The 21506-nt window shown below is 35.8% G+C and overlaps 1 protein-coding gene across 3 annotated transcripts in view; it reads left to right on the top strand.

Moving 5' to 3' along the window:
* Positions 1-21506, top strand: part of LOC121411567 (cortactin-binding protein 2-like) — an 87475-nt gene that overhangs the window by 57432 nt on the left and 8537 nt on the right. For all 3 annotated transcript variants that reach the window (XM_041604360.1, XM_041604362.1, XM_041604361.1), the window contains exons 6-14: positions 8369-8554; positions 9119-9218; positions 10358-10508; positions 11147-11365; positions 16922-17039; positions 18375-18568; positions 19832-19952; positions 20273-20442; positions 21208-21294. In XM_041604360.1, the coding sequence (XP_041460294.1) occupies positions 8369-8554; positions 9119-9218; positions 10358-10508; positions 11147-11365; positions 16922-17039; positions 18375-18568; positions 19832-19952; positions 20273-20442; positions 21208-21294 (1346 nt within the window). The remainder of the gene's footprint in view (positions 1-8368; positions 8555-9118; positions 9219-10357; positions 10509-11146; positions 11366-16921; positions 17040-18374; positions 18569-19831; positions 19953-20272; positions 20443-21207; positions 21295-21506) is intronic.

Here is a 21506-nt window from a genome sequence, read left to right as displayed (position 1 = left end):
AAAAATAAACTTTGAGTTGGGCGTTAAATGTCCCGAGGGCTGACATATTGCTTCATTGGGAAATTGAATGCAAGAAGGTCTCAAGTGTTCTCTGTGTCATGTAATTAGGACCTTCTCCCACTATTTTCAAGTTCTGAAGACAGAGTCTGTCAAGTCTCAAGATCATTAGGATGGTTTCTAAAGGTCTAAGTTAATAAACTTCGACTCCTCAAATTGGCAACAATTTCTGAACATTTATAGGGCCTTAATTGGTATTGCATTAAGAATTAAGAAAATTCTGAGGGGAACTGTAAACAGAAACACAACACATTAAACAACACAAGGTACGGTACTGCATTGTGTATCAGAAATGGTGTTTAAAAGTATTCATTTGTTTATTTATATATTTCATATTCATTTATGGCTTATTTATATTTATCTATTTATTCATCTATCTATCTTTCAATCTATTTCTTTCTTTCTGCATCCATCTACATCCATCCATTGAGATGTGGTATCTTCCATGTCAGTGAAGATGGCCATCACATCTTCCTGTCCAAAAGATCTCAAGGTCTGATTCTGTCTACCATTCTTCCTCTCGTCTCTTGCCAAGCATTCATGAATGTTCAGGTTTCCTCGGGCGTATCATGGTTCCTTGATGACAGGGAGCATTTTTCCTTTGGAAAGGTGGGGGTAATGGGGCTTATGTTTGAAAATATAAAGTGAGGGATCAAAGTGACCAAGCTTATCTAATGAAGGTGTTTTATGGATTTCAAGGCTCATTAATTACAAAGGAGTTAGTGCACCTTTTATCAGCATTTTTGCGATTAGTGTAGATATTACAACCTTCAGCATCGCGAATGCAACAAAATGAAATAGTGAACACGATTGAGTTTTGAAATGTCTTTATATATGCTCTCGCAGCAGTTGTGCAGATGTTTGTTTTTTAGGGCAGGAAATTTAAAAAAGATGATCACTGTACAATCAGCTTCAAATTTTCAACACTTGATGTTGTACCACTGATCATGTTTATGTTGTGTATTTTGTAATTGTTTATTGAATCATGATTCATGTTGCTGTTTAAAGAGAAATGCCAGTAGTTGCAGTAAACATTGATTTCATGAGAAAGTATGTAAACCAGGCTTAATTGTCGGTATCATTATCATCGAGGATCTAGATCTGGTACAATTACATAAACTGAACTTTGTGAAATCTTGAAATCTACGCTGAAAAATGATCACAATGAAGATCACCAACACAGATAGGCACACGTGGGACAGTGTATTATATTGCTGGAATAAAGACCCGACGGAAGTGACCAAATCCGCACTTATTTTGCTTATTTCTCAGCAATAACACAATTTCTTCCAGAATCCTTTGGCACGTATTTTTTATTCATACAAACAGACACTTGGGTGGTCATTATATTAGATTCTGTAAAAAGTCATTTTGAGATCGTTACCAAAACTGGAATTTATCTTTAAATTTGAAAAATCAACATTGAACACACCCTCCTCATATATGGCTACAATATAGACCTACATTTAGAATTATGATCATAATCTGTGGAAGTTTTTTTATATTATCTAATTTCATGCCCCCCCCCCCCCTTCATGCCCCCCTCAATTTTTTCGGACTTTCCATAGATTTCTAACCAAGCGAGTGACTTAGGAGTTGGAGTAAGACTTATTTAATCCCTTTACGAACCTTTACAGTTGTTCATTTCTAGGCTACTAACAAATAAATCAAATACTGCATGGAAATTAAGGAGACTTATCCAGTGATAAATCTTCTGAATTAGAGAATCAGAGGTCTTGCAAACCTATTGTAGGCCTATACTTTTTTTGTATTGCATAAATGTACCTTTAGTTTCACAGAATAAAATTACTACTAGAATTGAAAGTAGAATATAGGCAAACTACTAGTATACAGTAGAATACTAGATCATACTCATAGGTTCTGTTCCTCCTCACCTGTCTTTCAAAATTAATAGTACAATGTAAAAATAATAAATGGTTGCCAGTAATTTACTAGTAATTCCTACATTTTTTTATACAATGTGGTTTTACTCAGAAGTAATTGCACCTTGGGTGTGGTCTTTGCTTGCCTAGAAATTGAATTATCTCTATTTGATACATGAATACCAGGAGAATAACAGGTTTTGATAAATGATATAAACATTATCAGCAAACTCAGCAAAACGTATGAAACAAAACGACTGAGTACTTGGCTCTATTTCTCTTTCTTTCTTTCTTTCTCTCTTTTACTCTCTCTTTCCGTCTTTCTTCATCCCCCTCCATCCTATGGCATTCCTGTGTTATTAATAGCTTGGCAGGAATGTATAATTGACAGTTTGTAATTAGCAAGGCTGCAAGACGTTCTCCCATAGCACACATCCTCTAGGAAATTGATGTGACCTGGCTCAGGACACCAGGCTTGTACCTCAGTCACACCGGTGACGCCAAACTCAAACCGACAGATGATATGCCATTGGAAGTGGCATGATAGACTTGGTCGGTCTAGAGTCTAGTGCCGCCGGTGTGTCTGAGGCGTATTAGATTATCATCAGCTCCTGTGCGACTCAAGATCAAGATTCTTGCACAATTCTAGGCCAGTCAGACCTCAAGAAAAAGAAAATGAATATCACTTCATGATACAAAAAGATGTGTGGTACTGTAGTGTATTCTTTTTTTTTCTTTTAAAAGGCCTAGAATGCGTTTATCTTTACAATGTGCACATTTTAGCAGTGGCAACATTCACAATTGGTGTTGGCATCCTGGTTTACCTTAGATTGGTTTTGTGTGGTATGACTTTTTGTATTTATATTTTACATGGTTGCATAATAGCTCAGTTGATAGAGCGGGGGTTTTGGATTTCGTTGACTCGCTTTCGATACCCACTTGGTGCACTAGTGCCCTTTGGTAAGGCATTAATCCCCAAAACCAGGTCTCTCAGAGAGGACCTTGGGCCGTCAGTCCTCTGGTTGCTTACAAGCATTCATGCTTTCTTAGCAATCCGGTAAAAAATTTCCACCATTTATGTAGTAATAGTTTTAATAAGTTTTAATAGGAGGTACCCTGCATGGCTGCATCAAATAAAAAAATGGCCACATTTGTTGTCTCCATCCACCAGTCAACATCTTCATCATCCATCAGCCAAAGTTTGACAATTATTAAAGTAGTATGGTCTTGATCATGAATAAATTATTGCGACCCAAAACCCATGTGCATCTTCACCTTTGAATTTTTTTTTACCATATCTGACAATGACCTCGACTTCATACAGTTGAGGCCAGAAGTTTACATACACCCAGGAAATTCAAAGAAAAGCTGACATTTGTCAAACGTCATAGAATTTACTGTATCTTATAAAATATTTGTGCTATCATGACAAATTTGATATCAAATTAATGAGTATGTCATGCCCCTTCATCACATTGCTTTGTCACCAGGAGCTGAAAAATATTTATGTGAAATTTTTTCCCCCAAAATCTTCATATTTTAGACGAATTAAAAACAAAAACTTGACAAAAACATTTCATATTTGTGCTAGTTACTTCTCAAAACAAACATTTCAGATTACACATTTTTGTTCAGTGGTGACATATCATGATAGAAAATGTAATATAAATCATAGATTTGACATTTATATATTTTTATGAAACGATGTTTGAAAATATAAAAACTAACAATACAATACAATGGCATTAATATTACTTTTTTTTCTTCAAAGAAAATTCCACTTGAAATATACTTTGATTTCAACGGTATTCCAATCATGTGGAAGAGCTCAATATGCTCTTTCATTTGATACCAAATTCTTCATGGTAGTATTTATATTTCTGAAGATATAGTAAATTTAACGATGTTTGACAAGTGAACGAATTTCACTGAATTCCATGGGTGTATGTAAACTTTCGGCCTCAACTGTATATAGAGATGAATATCAAGTTGCCTGCCTAATCTTTATGAGCTATGTTTTTTTTAGTAGACGTTTCCGGAACCAAATTCATTTGTAGCAGACTATTCTAAGAACTCAGTTTGATGAAGACAGACCTAGAATGTGTTAACTTCATAATATTGTATCAGATTATATCAGATTTGTTTGTCTGGGAATCAGGAAGGTCTTCTGAGGTCGCAATTTGATTCTTGGTGTTTACGTCATTTCTATTATTCATGAATTAAGTTCTTCTTTTGTCTGCTGTTATGGCTATGAACTGAAAAGCAGGTACATATAGACAGAGTTATATGGTTATTGTTGAAAAGAAAGGTGGAGTATTAATGAATTTGACTGATTCTATAGTGCATGTTGTTGTTCTTGGTCTTTGATTTGCACTTCACCAGTATAAGCATATGATCTCACAGGAATGTTGTGATAATAGTATAGAGATATCGTAGAGGACTTCTCTGAGTCGTCACATGCGGCAGCTTTTCCAGATGTTGAGGATGATGTTTTACCAGGATCCTTAAACTCATCTTTTATACTTTTGACATAATCTTTTTCATCATCATCATCAACATCTTTACCATCCTTGTATTGTTCATGTTGCTTTATCAGTCATCCTCATCACCATCATAACCTCCTCCTCATGACCTCATCACTACAATCCTTAACATCTTCACCGTCATGGTCTCATCATGACCATAATCATCATCATAATCAATTATCATGTTCATCATCAGTATCACCATCATTGTCAACATTTTCACCCTCATCTCCATCATCATCATAATGGTCATCATCTTCATCATTCTCATTGTCATCAGCATCATCATCATTATCATCATCATCATCATAATTATCATCATCATCATCATAATTATCATCATTATCATTATCATCATCATCATCATCATCATCATTATCATCATTATCATCATCATCATTATCATCATTGTCATCATCATCATCATCATTATCATCATCATCATCATCATCATCATCATCATCATCACCATCACCATCATCAGAAATGTCTTGAATTCTCGAGCACCTGATCAGGGTAGCTGTGCTAAAGCTGGGGTAATAGTACGCTTAGCAGAATTGTATTAAGTGCTGTGCAAATGTTGCATTAATGTACTCAACATTTTAGGGTTAGTTGGGGCCATTTGGGCATTTTGATACATGTTGGGATCAAAAGCTGATGGAATTTTTACATTGTTGGAATTTTTACATTTTGATGAATGGCAATTGAGAATGCTGGTGTTAAAAGCTTAATCAAGATCAATATTGTTAGAAGGGTAGCATTAATGTAGATTGTAAAATAAAAGCTTTAACAGTATGTATGAACTTTTTATATGAACGTTTTATATTTTTAGTTCAATGTACATTTAAAGACATTCATTCTGACCTCGAGAGTTACAAGTCTAAACGCACCCTTTGACTCTACTCTTTGGGCCATTAAAGATGCACTCTCTCAATCTAATTCAATAAGAAATAGTATGATTGATAATGAAAGAGATTACCAGTAATACAGGCTTCCTTTCATTAGGAGAGGGGTGCATTGACAGCAAGCAATGCCAGTATGTAAATGTAGATGGCCTTTGCTTTTCTTGGAGTGCATATATATGAGATGCATTGAGAGATAACTTGGAGGGCTTGATTTCAGCACCAAGAAACTGAAAGACCAGTGCACTTTGAAATGCACTTTTAAGATTTTTTCTGTTTTCGAAATGTGATCTTTACAATGACTTAATCAGTTTGTTACTTGGAGCATCAGCGTATGGACTCTTTTAACAATCACTACACAATTTATTTATTCATTTAATTAATTAATTGATTTAATAATTTTTTCAGCAATATTGCAATCTTTAATATTCAGGTCATTTGATTTATAAAAAAAAAGTACCGACAATTATGTCTCATTGAAAATTGAATATACTCAGATGCAGAATAATCAGGATGTGGTGTTTCATGGTCATCTGTATTCAGCCTGAATTTTTTTCAAGTTTTGAGAAATCTGCCTTAATGTGCGTGTATTTTTTAAACAGTTTTGCTGTCTATGATACAAAATATAAATGTCTTTGAATAGTTTTTCCAACTATATTTTTAGAAAGTTCTTTTGTTTGAGTGCAGGTTCAAAATGAAATATCTTATAAAACTTGGAATGTTGAATTTTACTCAATTATAATATTTAATATTGGCCCTTTACCAAAGCTTTAGACAGGCTTTAAATGTTCTTGATTCTTCCTTGGCAGTCAGTCTCACTGACACAAGTGGGGTCAGGTTAAAAACCAATAAATTTTGAGATGGTTGAAATTGACGTCACCAAGATGCGACAAACTGTGAAACAATAAGGAATTAGATTTCAATCTCCCCGACCCAACAACAGGAGAGGAAGGAGGCTCGATGTCCCGATGATCAAAATAGAAATGCTTTCAACTGGACAAGCATCGTCCACATTTATCTATTAATAAAACTCAATGGAGGCATTACCTTGTCTCCATCGCAAATTTCTGAATTACATCCTTCAGTTGTGTCTATCAAAGCAGATTATCCGTATCAAACAATTGGATCAGTCAAGGAGAATATTGCAATATTTACTGCCTAACCTTGAATGTTATCAATACATTTCTTTAGGAGGTAGAGGCAGCCGCAGGGCAGTGTAGAATGAAAGAGCATCTCTCCTCCTGGCCCTTATAGATTTATCCTCTTTCCCAATAATACTTTGGATGACATCTCATCATCTGTTTGTGAGACGGAGTTGAGCAGTATTGATCTTTTTGCTAGCCCCGGCAGACTTGGATCATTAGCTTCCAGCAAATAGCAGTCAGTCTCTTGACCTTTAACATTTTCTCTGCAATTCTCCAAGCTGCCGGTTTGAATTCTTCTCCCTGATGCATGCCAGTCAGTGATTTTAGATGCGTACCATGCTTTTGACATGGACAGAGAACGAGAGAGGTTTTATAGTGAACATAATGGCGGAGTTAATAAAATTAGATAGTTTTTCGTATGTAAAAGAAGATAGGCAGGGATTTTAGAGTCAACAGATAAGAAGGGTTAGGGGGTTAGAAAATGAATTTTATGTTAAATATGACAATTTAGGGGTAGCTTTAAATGATATTCAGGCAAGAGATGGAATGAATAAAATTCGGAGGGGGGGTTAATCACTATCATAAAGTGAGACTCACCAAAATAAAGTGAGAATCATCAAGTGGGGTTTTTAATGTAGATGTTTTCTTGTATAGGGCCCATTTGGTTCATGCAAACTCAGTCTAACAGAGACCTACCAAAGCCTTTTAGGATTGCATGTAAATAGAAAAAAGAAGAAAGAAAGAAGGATATCCTCTCATGTGTCAAAAGCTAAGCCCACTTCCTAGTAAGTCATGTTCACATGTCATGAATAGGTCAGAGAAACTATTTCCAATAACAGTAAATGTTCATGAAATATATCCTACCTCTCAACATTCATTTATACTTACAATTTGGAACCTGTTAATTAAAGGCCGATGAGCATTGTTAGAAATACATGCTGTGAAGTGTACCTATTTAATGTTCTCCTTTTACTAAGCCTTCAAGATTTTTTTGTATATGTCGGAACAATGATTCATGGTATAGTCATGAAATGTTTGAAGTCTTATTTGGAGTACCGATGTATGTTATTGGGAGTTCTGATGTTTTTAAGCATATCGTGAATTGGAGCATGGGATTTTAATATCTTTTCATTTCTTTTCATTTTTCAAGTTTCACTATTGCATACCTTGAATCACTATTTCATTCTATCATTCAGGAGACATCTCTTTCACCAATGATATCTTTTCGCTACTTGAAATTTTGATAAAATTGCATCACAGCTACATTTTTGTTTAAATACAAGTTTTTAGTTGTGCTTATGGGTTGTCACAACCCGTGTTATAAGATCTTCATATAGGCTATTGTCCTCAGACCTTGTCCTGAGTTCATGTTCATATAAAAGACATGATTAAAATCTTTGAAACTAATGAATGCTGATGCTGTGTTGATGGCATACAGACAATAACAGCAGTTGTGAGAGTGAACTTGTTTTCAAGCAAGATATTTTTCCAGCGTTGTCTGCCTTCTTCAATATGAAGAAATCTCTTTAACACTACAAGCCATGTTTGTTTACTCTTGAAGTGACTTCCGTTGCATATCTTGAGCTGTGCCATGTCTTCCTTTAGTTGTGATGGATCCCATTTCATTTCTGTTGTGCTTCATTGTGATATCAATCACGTCCCAGGATGTGATGCATTGAAATCAACTGTCAATTTATGATTGATTTTGATCAGTCGTCACCGAAAACAAAGCCCAAAATGAACCTTCCCAGAAGATGGGCTGCAAGAAGATAAGTTACAATGCAAAGATGATGACTTTAATTCTATCTTCTTTTCCCCCCTTCCTTCTCTCTCTCCTCCATCTTCACCTCATGCAGGCAGTCCCCCTTCTCTAACCCGCCCCACCCTGTGTCCCTCGGCCTGGGAATCCCCTCTCCACCAGGCCGCCAGACAAGGGGACACAGCAACGCTCTGTAGGCTTATAGAGGAGCAACACGATAGGACTTCACCAGAGAAAGATGGCTCTACCCTCATTCATGCCGCTGCTTATGGCGGTCAAGTAGGTGAGTGGTGCATCATGGGAATGGGGAGGGGGTGGTTGCAAGAAACTGACTTGCAATAAGAGTGCAGATATCAATTGCCAGTTTTTAATTGATGTTTGTCAAGGGCCCATTTCATAAAGATTAACAATATTCGCTTTAATTCAATTCCATTTCAGTGTATACAATACAGTCCAATGCAGTAGTCCAAATGCAAAGTTTGCCTAAAACATTTACAAAAAAAATACTGTATAAGTATATACATTAATAAAATATTGAATGTTAGTTGATGTAGACATTGATATTTAAAGATTGGATGGAATGAAAACCAGCCCAAGATTACAGTTAGAGGGTCTGATTTGAATTTTTGAAGATCTGGGGCCCCGTTTCATAAAAATTGTTATTACAAATTTGCAATAACAGTTTAAAGCGTTAGAAATCATTTAATTTGATTGGCTGATTTTGTTATTATAACAAATCTTTATGAAACAGGGGACTATATTAAACTGTGCTTGCATATCTTTGTGCATGTACCTTCCTGCACATATTCTTTAACCAGTCTCTTGTTTCTGCGGTTCTGTTTTACAGATAGTATAGATTTATTAGTAACCTTAGGAGAAGACCCCGATACAGCTCAGTCAGAAGGACTCACACCCCTACATGTGGCATCTGGAGAGGGGCATGAAGGGTAAGCAGTTCCTCTTCTAACAATGGCTTCTATCCAGAACTCTTTAATTCAAGCCATGATAGAATCAAGAGTAACCAATATGTGGATCTTGTTTGAAAAATGTATTTTTTTGTATTTTATTTATTTAATCACAGTTAAAAAGCCTGCTTTCAGCTAGAAGTTACTTTTCTGCAATGCCGTGGACAAAGGATAATAACAAATAATACCAACATAAAATAAGCATACAAAAATAAGAACAAAAAACAAAATATAACAAAGCATGAGTGAAATGTTAAATCCAATATGCCACACCCACTTTGAATAGCCCCTGAATTAAATCCAACCTACTCATATACATGTAGTTCCTTGTGAATGTTTCATATAGCCATTTGTAAGTTACAAGCGACTTTACGAATGACTTGTGAGCCTTTCTTGAGATATCGGTGTGGATTTAGTACCTAAGAAAGGGTCACCAGGCGTTCGTATAGTCTCTTTTAACTTATGAACAGCTTTATGAAACACCCACCTGGGCACTTACCAGGATGCAACACTTTGAACTGGGCGTTGTGGCGTGCGCCTGTAATCCAAGCTGTGGGGAAGTTACAAATTGATGCAGAGGGTCGAGGTTCGAGCCCTGGTCACGTCTTTCGGATGGCGACGTTAAAGATGGTCCCAGACGTAAATAATCATTTCTGATTGATACACGTCTAACAAAACTCAAACACGCACACACGCGATAACATAGACTTGCAATGTACGCCCACAAATTAAAAATCATTTATCACTCACTACACTTGACAAGATTTGTGCCACAAATTGCAAAGAAACAGCATGTTTACAATGTGCTTTCAAGTATCCCTGTTTTTCAATAAAGATTGAATGGCTATTCACACTATATTATTGATTATTTCATAAAAGGGTATATGAATCAAGATTTAACATGCACAAGTGTGGGACTATTTCAGAAGATGCAATTTTTGCTAGAGCCAAGAACTCAATCGAGTCAAGTTCCCATTTATTAATAAAAAAAATAATAACAATTTTTGTGTTTGCTTTGACTCTGTATAAAATTTTTGTGTCAATATTAGGTCTTATCAATTAATCTGTCAAGTAAGCCTGGAAATGCTAATTTGAGTTTGTTTTACTCTTATTCTATCTAGATGTGTGAGGTTTCTGTCTGAGCATGGATGTAACCCCCTGTCCCGTGATTCCCAAGGATGGCAACCAATACACTGGGCCGCTGCTAGTGGACACGCCTCGTGTGTCAGAACCCTACTGGATAATGGCTCCAAACGTGACTGCATTACAAATGTAAGATTTACACAACTATTTATACATGAAATGTATTCTGATTTATATGATTTAAATATGGTTGTCCAATGCAGTGTATTTACCTCAGGAGAAAGTTGTATGCTGATCTTGCTCTTTACTGTCATTGACCATTTCGGTCCAGCTTATCAGGACCATAATGGATAAAAGTTACTTTTATGGTTATCATTTGGTGACAGAGTTACCATAGATATTATGTAACAAGGTCCAGAAGTAAGGATCTCAGTAGCTAATAGTTGTTACTTCGAAATTTGGGAAAAAATGTTGTATCACCTGACTAGCCTTCACCAAATCGTTTGAGGAATCTCGGAATCTTTATACTTAATTTACAAGATTTGAAACCATTCACATACGATATGTTATCAATGTATCCTAGATAAATTTTAAGATGACCCATCATATAGCTCCATATATGTCGCATCGTATAGATTGGCTGGACCCCTCCCCGCATCTGCTCGCTACGGTCCGATGGGTAGCTCACAAGCCTTGCTCTACCACACCCCAACCAGTCAACAACTTTATCTTCAGATGCTATCACAGATCAACCAAGAAATGACACCCAACCTGTCTCATCAGACCTGTACTTATATCATTGTCTTGTTTTTCATTCAACCTTATAGATTGGCTGGACCCCCTTCCACGCATCTGCACGTTATGGTCAGATGGGTAGCTTACATGCCTTACTCTACCACACACCGACCAGTGAACAACCTGACCTGCAGATGCTTTCACAGATCAACCAAGAGACGGCACCCCAGCCTGTCTCACCGGACTTACTCAACATGATGGACCATGATGGATGGACTCTGGCTCACATTCTGGCCTCGACTGGACAGAAGGTGAGTTCACACATGTTAATCCTGACATTCCCAATGTTCCTCTGTTGTTTCTTCTGGATAATCTACCCCCGTCACTGCATGATTCTTGGTGACTTGCATTGTTGCATTTGTTATTTGTATCAAATAATTGAACAGCAATCTTCAAAATGAAACTAGAAAAAAATGATGTTTGAAAATGCAGAAGTGGTTTATGGTACACCGTGTTTAAAATCCTACAAGGGCTGAGGTTAAAGTGAAAAGAGATAGAAGTGAAATGGAAAGGCGAGAAAGTGGAGGTTGGGAAGAAAAAAGTTCGTCAGAAAAAAAAATATGCAGTGTGCTCTTGCTTTTAGATTTCATATTACTTTTAAGATCAAAATTATATGTGATTGACCAATTAGCTTTAAACTTTCTCCTTGTTTTGTCAAAATTTGTAAAAACATATGAATTATGTGATTTGTTAAGTGAATAAGAAAGTCAGATTATGATCACTTTTCTAAGAAGCTCCTGCTGCCAGGTCATTGTGATCCTTGCAGGGAATGCACTCAATCATCTTATCACTCCCTCAAACGGCACACTGCAAAATTCTCTCCAGATTACTGCTAATCCGTAGCTCCTAATCCTGTTATATTTAGCCGCGTTTTGATCAAATACGATGTGTTAGCAACCCATCTTCACCTACTCAAACCGTAGTCACTGTCAATTAAGAGTCTTCCTCTAAACCAATCTTACATTTCCTTAAAAGCGCCTTCTTATTTCCTCCCAAGCGATTAGACATCTGCGATGGTGGGCAAACAGTTATGAGGATGGCATCACAACACTGACCAGTGGCCAAAGTTGTCCCACTTTGTTTGCATGATGAAGATGACTTTACGAATTTACTTCAATAGCAGCTCTCTGTGAAATAATTGAAAATGATTTGTTTTTCCATGTTATTCCCGTAGAACTTTCTTCCCCCATATAGAAACATCACTGCTGGATTTATTTTGTACGTCTGGGCCCTGTTGCATAAAAGCTAATATTTGGACTTTGTCATTGACTGGTAACTTGCATGGAATAAGTTGATTTTGTCGAATATTTAGCATTTTTACCATGGTAGTTACTATTTGAGGGCAGAGTTACCATAATATGTACTTATGCAACAGGACTCCGGAACCTGTAACTCTGTGATTTGTGAATGATTGCAAATTTCATTGAACAATGTTGATTGTTTACAGGTCAGTGTTTTTTAAAAAAGAGAAAAGAGATACATGCAGCAGTTTTTTTTATTGGCCATTGACATTTAGCAGTTGATTGCAAATATTTGTGTCATGGGGTCCAAGACCATACATTTAGGTCTGTTCCATAAAACCAGATATGAAGGCTTTCATGTAAATTCTACAAATGTATGACATTTCTATTCCTGGCCAATAAAATAATGGGTTTTCAGTAGCTTTTAACCATATCCTGTTACTTGCTACTGATAGCACGTTTCATGAAACATAGCCCTGGTTTCCATTGTTGAGATGGAGGATATTGAAAGCTGTCAAAGGACTCTCGACCCCTGCTACCGCTTTCATAACAACAGGAAGTTTTTTTGAAGATGCATATGTTTTTGATTGCCTAAAGATCCTTGTATTATCATGTGATTTGATTCAGATCCAGCTCCTAAAGTCATCTTGTATGATGCATTAAACTCCAGTGAGATTCATTTGTTTTGATGTTGTAACCTTGATTTGGTGAACCCTAGATAAGTGTTGTTTTTCAGTGAGAGGTTGAATCTGAGAATTGTACCATTTTATCTGAGGAAAGGCCCACCCACCCCTTACTTACATTACTCACAAAATAGACTTACTGTAATGTAATCAGTAAAGTATTGTGTTAACCAACAAAACTAATCATAATTTGATATTATTAAGAAATTACATTAACCTCCATTAGTGAAAAAAAAAATTGTTTTTACTTGTCAATAACATTCTTCTGTGTAGGGAAAAAAAAATGCATGTGAACATAGTCAGTAAGGACCCCCCCTCAAAAAAAAAATAATGATAATGATAATAATATTGATAATTATGATATTAATTAATCAATCAAAACTTTTTAAAATAAATAATTGAATTTGTCATATAAATTTAGTCAAATTAGCTAGATGATTGAGAAAATTCATTGAAAATAAAAGTATGGAATTTGAAAATGTTTCTTTGACATTTTATTTCTAGGGAGGGGGTGTTACATGTACATGTATATAGTATAAAAATTAGATTTTTTAGTTATTTAATCAGAACCTGAAATTATTATTTGAGTCTAATTTTAATCATTCATCGGCTATTTTTTACAGATACTTGATGCTAGTCAATAATGAAATATCATTGTAGAGGAAACCGCAATGCACAAACATGTTTTGATAAAGTATCTTATTGATTTTATGTGTATGACCAGCTCAATTGATTTTCATGGTTCATTAAAGGTATTGTGACGTTATCTCTATGTCGAGCGATGAACTCAATTGATATATACCGGTAACTCTGTTCCTAGAAACTATATAAATATCTGAATTAAATACAGTATATTGTTATGGTTTGATTGGCTTGTGCCATGTAAATGTGACCAGCTCCAATAAAGTGAGTTCTCTTTAGTTCAAAGTTAGTTGTAGGGTGTGTCTTTATTCACTTGAAAAAAAAAAACATAAGTCTTTTTTTTGGGCAGAGGCATTCTGAGCATTTGTCTTAATAAGCAACACTTTCATGATAAACATTTACAAAAAAGTGTCAATTTCTCCAAATTGTTTGATGCTGACAAGAGTCCTATTTGTTATTTTTCCTCTCAGGTGTACATATATTTTCTTCTCTAGTTATTATAGTTTGTTTCCATCTCTTTATATTGAATATTTGCATATCAAAGTGTATTGTCACTATAATTCTACATCATCTGAAGTCTATCTCCTTGATGTACCCTTCACTTTTTCTCTGATTTCTCCATGTTATCCTGACATAATAAGATTTGCTGGAATAAGTTGATTATCGAGTGGATTTCCTGTATGACAGGTGACCACATAATGCACTGCCCTCTGGCAAAGACATGACAACCTGTATGGCTGAGAGTGGAATATTCACCAGTCTTCATGTAATCTCTTTCATGCATCTGGGGTAGAACATCCTTTGGAACATCTGAAAATCTTGTAATTTTTTTTTTTTGTGGGGGGATAGGCAGTCACATTTTAGAGGCAACAACATATGAAACTATAAATTTTTCATGCCTTAAAATTAAATTTCAAAGTTTTAGGGAAAAACAACTTGAGCAACTTAGAGCACACATCAGAATACAAATAGGGACAGTGATTTTCCGTTTCAAAAAATTGCCTTTTCCGTTTCAGAAAATCTCAAATTCCGTTTCAGCACGTCAGAAAACGGAAATTCCGTTTCCCCATAGACTTTGTACACACGGAAAAGTGACAATTCCGTTTCCACATTGAATAGCAAAATTACACGTACACTCGCACTAGTCCAACTTTGTATCTGCTACTGTACCAACAACACAATAGAATCCGTTCTAATCGGATCTATGCGGGTGTAAATAATATTTTTACAAAGACATTTAGCATGCATACATCCTCACCTCTCACATCATTAGCATTATTTCACGGTGAAATGATTTTTCATCGATAATTTGGGGGTTTTTTTGACATCGTTATCATCAGTCAACGGCTTTTGCCGATCCGCCATCTTGGATTTTAAGACCACGATATCGTGCTGTTACATCTTCAAACGTAGAGGGCAGCAACACACGACCGTTCATAGTTGGAACGATCTTTGGTACAGTGCAGTGAAGCCCAACCCGGCCGGCAGGCCGGGTACGGGCGTGGGGTACTGTACAATCGAGTGTGCTGATGTCGGGTGCAGTCATGATTTGTGAATTGTCATGATTGTAGCGAAGTGAGATCGTGTTTTCTGGGGTTTTGTGGCCATTTAATATTCTCATTTTGTTGTGATTTTGGAGTAATTTCTGTTGCTATTCTGTGTATTTTGAGGGAAAATGCGTTTTCCGTGATTTTCCGTTTGAAATGCCACTTTCCGTTTCAAAAAGCATTTTCCGTGAATTCCGTCCGTTTTCCGCGATCGCGGAAAATCACTGTCCCTATACAAATGGAAAATCAAATAAATATTGAATTTATCCAAGCCCAATGAGAGGGCCATTGAGGCTACATATAACCAATGAGAAATCATAGACAATGGCCTTAGTGGTAATGGAATGATATAAAGCTTGCATTTTCCATGTACAAATGTCATGTAATTTTCAACTGTTTAGGTGATTAAGCCACTTTCATGTACATGCATTAACACATACACACATGCATGTAAGAATTACCTGCAGACCTGTATGTTGCATTTTTGTTGGGAAATAACATTAATATTCACCCCTCTATAGGTGCAGGCCTTCCAAATCAAATTTAATGAGGATGTTCTGCCAAAGTGAATTCAATCGAAAATTTTCAAATTGGATTTTGGAGGCAGATCAATTCATGTGAAGCAACATTTTGTTCATTTTATCAAGTGAATAGTGAACCTCTCTTGCTTCTCAAGGTCACAATGTCCTTACATATGATCGCAAGAATTTTTGTTGTTGTTTACTGAGGCACAAATGTAGCCCTGTCTATATAATGTACATACTTCATGTACACCATCATGCCTTGGGACAATGTTATCTCGATCACTCCTATAGCAATCCCCCTTCTTATTTGCCCCTAATCTTAAACTAGATTGTCCAATTGCTCTCTGGGGCTATAGAATATTGATACAGCCAGACAAAATACATGTGATTAAGAGAACCTTGTTCAATCATCATGTTCTCCCCTGGCTCCGTTTCTTAGTCTAATGCTCCAGCGTTACCTCTTGTCAGCATTGATTACTGTCGGTTGGGGTGCCCTCTTGACGATAAATGCTTTAAGGGGCTGAGGGTGATACTATCCTTTATAGCAAGGAGAGCAGTTTACATGTTGCTGAAATTTTAACTGTGGTTACTATTGCAATCTTATCTTTAAAAGATTGTAATAATTCAGCACATAGTGGAAATCAACCTTGAACATATCAATTGCACTTGTTTGAATATATTACATGGCTGCGATATAATTGTGTGGTGAAGTCTCAATTCCTATAGTCCTTGCAATCAGAATAATTCTGCAATACCAAACATCATCTCTCTATCTTTATGAACTCAAGTTTAACTGAGACAGCACTTGGTATAGGTTTGTGGTTAGACAAATAATTACACAAACCTATTGTGAGGAATTTAGTTCATAGGCATATTTGGCACTCAACATATTGATTATTGGGAGTGACAACTATTTTTCACGGATGAAATATGAGGAAAGAGGCAGAGCACAGCAAATGTACAAATCATACAGTGTAAATTAAAGTTTGATCATCTTTCGGCTATCCATAAACTTAGCACAGACTGAGACCATGACTCAAGTTAAACCACACTTCAGAGTACAGGCCTACTGTTATAAATTATATAAAATGGATGAAAATGAGACAAATCAGTCCTCAGTGTAATTCTATTATCACATCTCTGTTTCGTTTACTCTGTGTCATTATATAGGAGATGCTTGTCGCCCTTCATCAGTACGGTGGTGTACATCTAGCTGTACCCGACAGGAGAGGGCGTACTCCGTGCGATGTTGCTTCCGACTCCTGCAAAGAATTCCTAAGCAGCATTAGTAAGTCCTTATCAGTGTACTGAGTCATATCAAATTTATCATCAATTTCTCATACTCAATAGCCCAAATTTACAAAGGTGGTTTTAAAACCCTCGGTTGAATCCATGGTTTGTGCAGATTTCTTGTATAAATTATGCTTATTTATCGCGTATATTAAAAAATGTCCAATGCTGACGCGCGCTTTTGTCAAAGTGCACCAAATGGACACCTATTGCCATGGATATGCTATTTAATTCATTAGTCCACTGTTTGAAGAGTGGACTCATGAATAAAATAGTGTTTTCAACCATGGCAACAGGCGTCCATTTGACGCACTATGACAAAAGTGCGCATCATCATTGGACATTTTTTAATATATGCGGTAAATAAGCGTAAATTATACAGAAAATTCTACATAAACCATGGGTTCAAACGATGGTTTTAAAAACCACCTTTGTGAATTCAGGCCAATGATTCTCATATTACTAATTCAATTCTCTTGAATCTGCTGTAACCTGCAAGCTACATGAAACTGCTCATAGTGACAGTCTCCTGTGTATGAAAATCTCTTTGTTTTAATGAAGTTTATGATTATGATTAATGTTTATTTTCATTGAGTACAGGCAGGATTATTTATTGTTCTCTTAATTTCAATTTTCATCGTTTGTATCTTTGTTTGAATTTGGAAATAAAACGAATCCAAACTAAACATTTGCACGACGGGTGCCATTTTCAGAGATGTGCATGTAATTATGTTGATCAGTAAATCCTGTTTGAGAAGTCACTCTTATTTTTATCGATGGGTAAATAAGTATTCAGAGCAAAAGCCCGAGATTAGGCTTTAATGACTAAATACAGTCAAACCTGCTTTGAGTCCACCTTATAAAGACCACAAGATTGGAATCCCTTGAATTATTTTCCCCATTGAAATATGTATGAAATGAATTGATAGAGATCACCTGCTCATAAAGAATGCTTTACCTGTCTCCCTTTGTGGTGTCTTGATATAAAGGTATCACTGCATCTTTAAAAGTGTAGATTTATTTTTTTTATCTGATAGCAATTTTTTCATCTTGGAATCTCAAGGAAGGTTGATATAAAGGTATCACTGCATCTTTAAAAGTGTAGATTTATTTTTTTTATCTGATAGCAATTTTTTCATCTTGGAATCATTCTGTGCTAAAAAGACCACTATTATTGTCCCGTTTGGATGGTCTTCATGTATAGGTTTTACAACATCAGGCCTGATATTTCATTCAAGTGCAGTTATGATTTTGTTTACAAACCCAACAGGAGCCAATTCTTTGAATTTCAAGTAATCCCGATTTATTCCTGCTTCTTGTGTTTGAATTCCAGCTGAAGGCAAGACTGTCCGAGTGATAGTGGACGTTAGTCAGAGTTCGATGCCTTCCAACGACCTTTCACCCCACCTCCTCGGCCAGAAGGACGAAGCATCTCAGTTTGTAATTGGTCAGTTGTCTGTCCTATCAGGAATGACATGGTCAGCGTTTGACCTGGCCATCGGCTCGGTCCTGGCTAACAGCTGCAAGGTCAGTCACTTCTCTGTGTTATCTCTTTTTATCTAAAAACATCATCTGTTCATTAAGGCTCATTCAAACATGATGCAAAAAAAGATAAGCACCACGCTTTCATTAAAGTGCCTGATGAGATATCCAAGATTACCTTGATGCTTAAGGAAAAGTTAAAACTGACATGAAATTAGTTTTATTAAAGCAGACAGAAATCAGAAAAAAACAACAACATAGTAATGATGATTAGGTTTAAATCAATCAAAAGTATTAGCTTTATTTGTTTTATTTCTCACTTTTTTCTCAAAAAAATAATATATAAATGAAGAGTAGATTAAATTGTGTGAATAATTTCATTTTTATTTCTTTTTTTATTTTTTTATTGAAGTTTTGATTTTGTAACTTCAGCTACCTCTTATGTCATGTGGTGTTGGTAGCGTGAAACAAAATGCAAATATTGACCTCTTTTTAATTTGTCACTTTTAAATCTTTTGATTGATTCAACATGTGTGGATGAGGTTGAAGTCCTTTAGTGGTCTTGCTCCCAAAGGACTTGGAGAACAAATTGTGTTTATAAAGTAATTTACAAAGCATAAAGTAATTACCCTTGGATTGTCACCTGATAAATGAGGTAGTTAACCTCACAGAGCATTTACTCCATGTGTAGCTATGTGTACTCCATAACCTTTTACCTGGTTAGAAAAAAAATAGTACTATTGGTCTTAACCTTTGTTTATAGTGAAGAGAATGCATGTAGGTAACTGTGTGGAAGAATGAAAATAGAATTAAATGAAATATGTAAATAAATCAATATCAAAATACTTCTATATGTGTGAGATAATATTAATAATGATAGTAATAATAATCATGATAATAAGAATAATTATAATCATAATGGTAGTAATAATTACTTCACATCAAACATTGGGGGAATTATTTTATTGTTCAATATTCTCTGTAAAATATATTTTATTCCCCTGAACATCACCTGCCCTATTGTAAATATAATAAACCCATTTTCTCCTGAGGTTCTCTCTTGTGGCGATCCCCCTATGATAGATATGAGGCAGATAATGATAAAATGATGATGAGGATCATGATCATGATGTTGATCATGATGATATTGAGGAGCAGGGAAGGATTATAAAGATGATGATGATGATGATGGTAATGGTGATGGTGATGGTGATGATGATGATGATATGCACTACTGATGGTGGTGGTGATGATGATGATTACAATGCTGATGATTATGATTAATAGATTATCTATTATCATTGACAGATGCCTGAGAGTGACAATGAACTACCAAGTCCCAACAGTGATCAATCTCCCACAAATGAGATCTCACCTGAAAACATTGATATTGGATTAGGAGTCAACAGCATTCATAGCTATGTTGCAGGTGAGCATAGAAGGATTAATATATTATATTTTTAATTAACCCTCACAGGAATCAAGTTTTTAGGTGATTCTCTTAAATCAGCTTTCATTTTCCTGTCAAATAGATAACAACATGATGAACAAACCACATTACTAGTAAATTCTTGCAAGGTGACTAAAAAGTATCCTGCCTGTTTGTTTTTGCCACATGTGGCATTGATTGAAGACCCAAATTGTTACTGAACTTTGCTATGCCACGTACAAACCTAGGTTGTGACATTATTCCATTGAAAATACAAGTACATGTATATGATATTTCTGTATGTTAAATGTTTGTCCTAGGAAACCTTCATTGGTCAGTTGGAGAAACTCCTTCCATGCAACCACATGAAATCTTCAATTTGACCTCTGATATTGTCATCAAGCTCCATGGCAACCAAAATGGCCGCTTGGATCAGCTAGCCTTTGAAACCTTCCTGCCGCTACAGATGATCCAGACCTATGTCAGAATAGTAAGCTGATCCTTTTTTACCCGGGTAGGGTGGAGGGGGGGGGTTAAGTTACTCCCCAAGTCTCCCAGTCTTCAGGCTTTTTTGACAAAAGTGACATAAAAAGAGCAATTTCATAAGAAGTACCATTTCCATGGAACTATCGATCATTGATACAAATATCTGGAAGTGTTTCATGAACGAGTTGTCAAATGTTTTATCCAACAAAGTCTGTTTATCCAGACATTTGTGCTTCTCACCCAGTCAAAACCAATGAAAGTTTTCAGATCTGACAATTGGTCACACCACAACCCTGATGAAATGCTCTTCAGATATACAAACAAATTTTTTTTTAGTTCGCATGGGTAGGATTTTTTTCCCTGAGGGGAATTTAATTCAACTTGTAAATTTCATTTTGATTAAGAATAAGCTGTAAACAATATTTGGTGGCTTTAATGGGAGAAATCTTACAATATGGGAAATTATGATAATAATACTCTTTGATTTTTTTATATAGCGCGAGCATTGAACATTGGGACAATTATGTGTTTTAATTCACAGATAGTTTATAATTTCTTAACTCCTTGAGGAGCACTGCTTGAGTTTGCCAAGCTCATATTGGTAGCACACTACTTTGGCTTCAACACAAGGGCAATGATTGGCCAAGAGTAGATTGGCATCTTGAAAAAAGGAAATTGGAACTCATTACCCTCAAAATGAAATTCACAAACAAGACAACATCATACCTTATTTTTCAGTGAAATATCCTTTCTGTTTTCATTCATGTAGATTAAGCAATACAAAAGTGTTCTGTTGTATGGATCACCCGGTTCTGGCAAGTCAAGACTAGCTGTTAAACTGGCTCAATTCATTCAGGTATGGTACCTTTTAGAAGAAAAATTGAAAGATTTTTTTTTTCTTGCTTAGACTTTTTTTGAGAATGTTGTAACTGTGTGAGGAGCCAACTACAGGGCCAACATTTCTCACTTGCTCTGTGACAAACAGGTCTTGTTTGAAATAATACGGTAAACAAACCACTATTATTAATGATAAGTGATAGATATGTTTCTCATGTTTGTATCAATAAA

The sequence above is a fragment of the Lytechinus variegatus genome, chromosome 3 (assembly GCF_018143015.1).
Source record: "Lytechinus variegatus isolate NC3 chromosome 3, Lvar_3.0, whole genome shotgun sequence".
In the NCBI taxonomy this organism is placed as follows: domain Eukaryota; kingdom Metazoa; phylum Echinodermata; class Echinoidea; order Temnopleuroida; family Toxopneustidae; genus Lytechinus; species Lytechinus variegatus.
This window is presented reverse-complemented; position numbering and strand designations above follow the sequence as displayed.